This window comes from Sinocyclocheilus rhinocerous, unplaced genomic scaffold (genome assembly GCF_001515625.1).
Source record: "Sinocyclocheilus rhinocerous isolate Xijiao unplaced genomic scaffold, SAMN03320098_v1.1 scaffold7503, whole genome shotgun sequence".
NCBI classification, from domain to species: Eukaryota; Metazoa; Chordata; class Actinopteri; order Cypriniformes; family Cyprinidae; genus Sinocyclocheilus; species Sinocyclocheilus rhinocerous.
Window position 1 is genome coordinate 14366 of NW_015656090.1, and position 3386 is coordinate 17751.

A 3386-nucleotide genomic window follows, 5' to 3' on the forward strand; every position below is an offset into this window, starting at 1 on the left:
TTCTTTGTACATTTCTTTATACATTTCTTTCTAATTATGGAAGAGATGGCATTCCATACATCTCTGCTTGGATCATGATTAAAATGCATTGTGCCTCTATATGGAAGGAGCACAGGCAAAGCCTTGGTTTATGTATATGAAGAGATTTGTTTTGTGTTATTTATTTATTTGATTTGGAGTTGGTTTTAAATTTGCAATTTAGTTTTGTTATTTGACATATTTCAATTTCACAAAGAAAAATGTGTAGCATTTTGTCCAAGAAATAATAAAGGACATATTTTCATTTATAATTTATCTTAAATCTCATTTTGTTGAAAAAAGATTGTGAGAAAATCGTATTGTGAGATCCGTATCGTTAATTGTATCACATTGTGAGTTGAGTGAATTGTTACATCCCTACCAGACAGTGATGCATCTGGTCAGCACACTGCGATACAATCTTGCTGGTTTTCTTTTTCTGAGTTCCATTCACTCAGATAGGTTGATGTGGTGAGTTGACTGTAGTCTGCTGATTTGAGGACGTGCGAAAAACATGAATATTCATAATTAATTGCACTTAATTAATGAATGAGTGCAGTGCTGACTGGGCAAGAGACAGCAAAAGTAACCCATTTTGGTCTCGTTTACAGGGAACATCATGAAGAAACTACTGGAAAACTTGGGTTTGGCAGAGTACTATGATAAGAAGCTCACTCTACACACAGTGCTGCAGATTGACAAGACCAGTATCACAGATGTGTCTGTTCAGTCCCTTTCAGATCTGCCATGGCTGTTCTTGAAGAGACTGATGATGCTACAAAGGACAGCGAGGAGCGTTAAGTGTTCCTCATCAGATAGGGGAGAAGATTCAGAGTGGGATGATGATCAGGAGGCTGAATCAGACTGTCCTCAGTCAGTAAATCATTTAGATATTTTGACTGCTGTGTTTCTTTGTTCTGACAGTTTTCTTCAGCAGGAAATGATCATAAAAATGTCCATGTGTCAGTTTGCTGTTCCTCTCCTGCTTCCAAACACTGATAACAGTCAGATCACTCTTATGCTTTGGGCAATGAGAGATATTGTGAAAAAATACATACCACACACCCTATCAGATCCAAGTGCATTTGTGGAAGAAAGGATTGCTCTTTCAGAATTACCTTTAGTGTCTTTTGTGAGACTTGGTAGATGCAACATTTCCAAATCAGAAATTCTAAATAAGTTACTCAGCAATCCAGAGCAGTACACTGATACCTTTGTGCACTTCAACATGGATTGTGGAAACATCAGTAAGAAAATATCAGATGGCTTGGTTGAGATGGCCTGGTATCTTCCTTGTGGAAACACGAACATTGATGTCTTTCCTGAACCTGTAGCGATTGCCAACTTGAGAGGTGACATTCAGAACTTTAGAACACCGTATGACTTTCTTTGTGAGGCTTCAACTGCTGTGTTTGTGTTCTTTGAACCCCAACTTTTAGATTCACAGTTAATTTCAGTCCCCAGTCAGAAATCTACACCTCAGCTATTCTTTGTAGGGGACTCCAACAACAACAGCATAAAAGCTACAGTCAACAAGCTCAATCTGAAGAAAAGTAATTTCATTTTTAAAGCCAAGCAGAATGATGCAGACTTCGTTGACAAAATTCAAAGCAAGTTGCAAGATGCAATTAAGAACAACAATCACAAAATGTCAGTTGTTCGTTTAGCTGAGATTGCACGAAAACTGGGAATCTTGGTGGATGAGGATGCTGAAGAATGTCAGCGTGCCAAAGCAAGTGCAGATGAAATCACATCCAAAATTAATTATATAGTGCAGTTCAAGAAGGAGGACCTACCCTTGCAAGGAGAAATATTGATGAAATTGGCCAAGTTAGAGAAGGAAGAATGTCAGTTGAAGAAAGTAGGGGATATGAGTGTTGAGAACTACAAAAATTACCTTTTGATGCAGAAAAATAAACTCAGAGAAGAACAATGCACCAAAGACATGTCTGCTACCATGAGCTGCTTTATCAGTGCAATATCAACACCAGAAAGAGCCTACTTCTTAAAATGGTTAAGAATCGCTCTAGAGAATAAATCTCATGAAGTACTGCCTCAACTCAGAGAACTCTACAAACAGAAATGTCAAGATATTTGTGGGAACGAGACAGAAATTGCTGAGCTTGATAAAAAGATTTCAAACAGTTCTTTAGGAGTGGAGCACTATATATTCATGAATACTTTTGTTCTCTTGATATCACGTAAATGGCCTGAATAATGTTATGTTGAATTTTGGTTTTGACATTTTATTTTATCAGTTAAGATTTTGTTCAAAATTGTGATGCTGTAAATCTTACTTTTTCATTTTCAGTCATATACTCTAACTGTTTGGTGTTTTTTCTGAGCTATGTTTGTGATTGTGAGTTTCAATTTGGTTTGTGGTGTGTAATGTGACTGTATTTTGAGAGGACCTACAAGTATATGGGCATGTCTGTATGAATCAGGTCACTGACAACAGGTTACTGTTACTGATATTCGCTGTCTTGCATGTACAATCATCTAACGATTTAAAACATATTAAAATCTATTCAATTTTTTACACACATTTACTCCAGTTGAGCCATCTAAAGGGAATTTGAATGTCTTCTGTAGTATCCTGCAACTCCTTCCTGAACGTAGAAGCTGTTATTCCAGGTGCAGCACATGTGAGCTGTCCTTAGTGTAGCTACAGTAATCCTTATCAATACCTTCCTTTTTTTTATTTTGTACTGAGTTTCCCAAAATTTAAATGATTTAGATGTTTGAAGATATCTGTAATATCCTACAATATTTTATTTTTTCAGCATTTCATGAAGTGAGTCTTCAAAACTGCCCAGTCAATATTTTATTTTAATTAAAGTGGCAGACATGTAGTGACAAACAACATATGCATTCATCAAAAATGTAAAATATTTCAAACAAATTCAACATGATACTATAACTCCTAACTAAATTCTGAACTTAAATTCTGAACTTCTGTCTAACAAAATACAATAATTTCTACAACAAAACAGAATAAAAAGTAGCTGATGATACACCATCCATCTCGTTTCCAAGTCAACGTTTAATGATCATTGATGACTTGATAAACAACCATATGATTTAGACAATGCTGTCTAATTTCCTCAATGTCTGTTCTCCCCTTGGGTAGGCTATATACTCTTTCCTCCTGCCATGGTTTATACTTACTTGTGTTGACTTACCACCTTTGCCTTCTTTCATCTGTAATACCTGTTCTCATCATTATGTGTGTCCCAGTTAGGTGTTACCTGTCCACTTACCTGTCAACAATAAAGTCCCCTTTCCCCTCAATAACATCTTCTCTTTGATGACTGTGTATTTGTAATGTGTGGGATCCATGTGCAGCTATATTAGTTGTAAAAGATGGT

At 36.2% G+C, this 3386-nt stretch overlaps 1 protein-coding gene across 1 annotated transcript; it reads left to right on the forward strand.

Annotated features, from left to right (window-relative positions):
- Positions 1–623: 623 nt before the first annotated feature.
- Positions 624–2236, forward strand: LOC107719323 (up-regulator of cell proliferation-like). The gene has a single exon (XM_016526720.1). It carries the CDS (start codon positions 638–640, stop codon positions 2234–2236), a length of 1599 nt encoding a protein of 532 aa, XP_016382206.1. The 5' UTR covers positions 624–637.
- Positions 2237–3386: the final 1150 nt, after the last annotated feature.

What these genes read in the sequence shown, in the direction of transcription:
- LOC107719323 (XM_016526720.1), top strand. Translation starts at nt 638, where the DNA reads ATGAAGAAACTACTGGAAAACTTGGGTTTGGCAGAGTACTATGATAAG.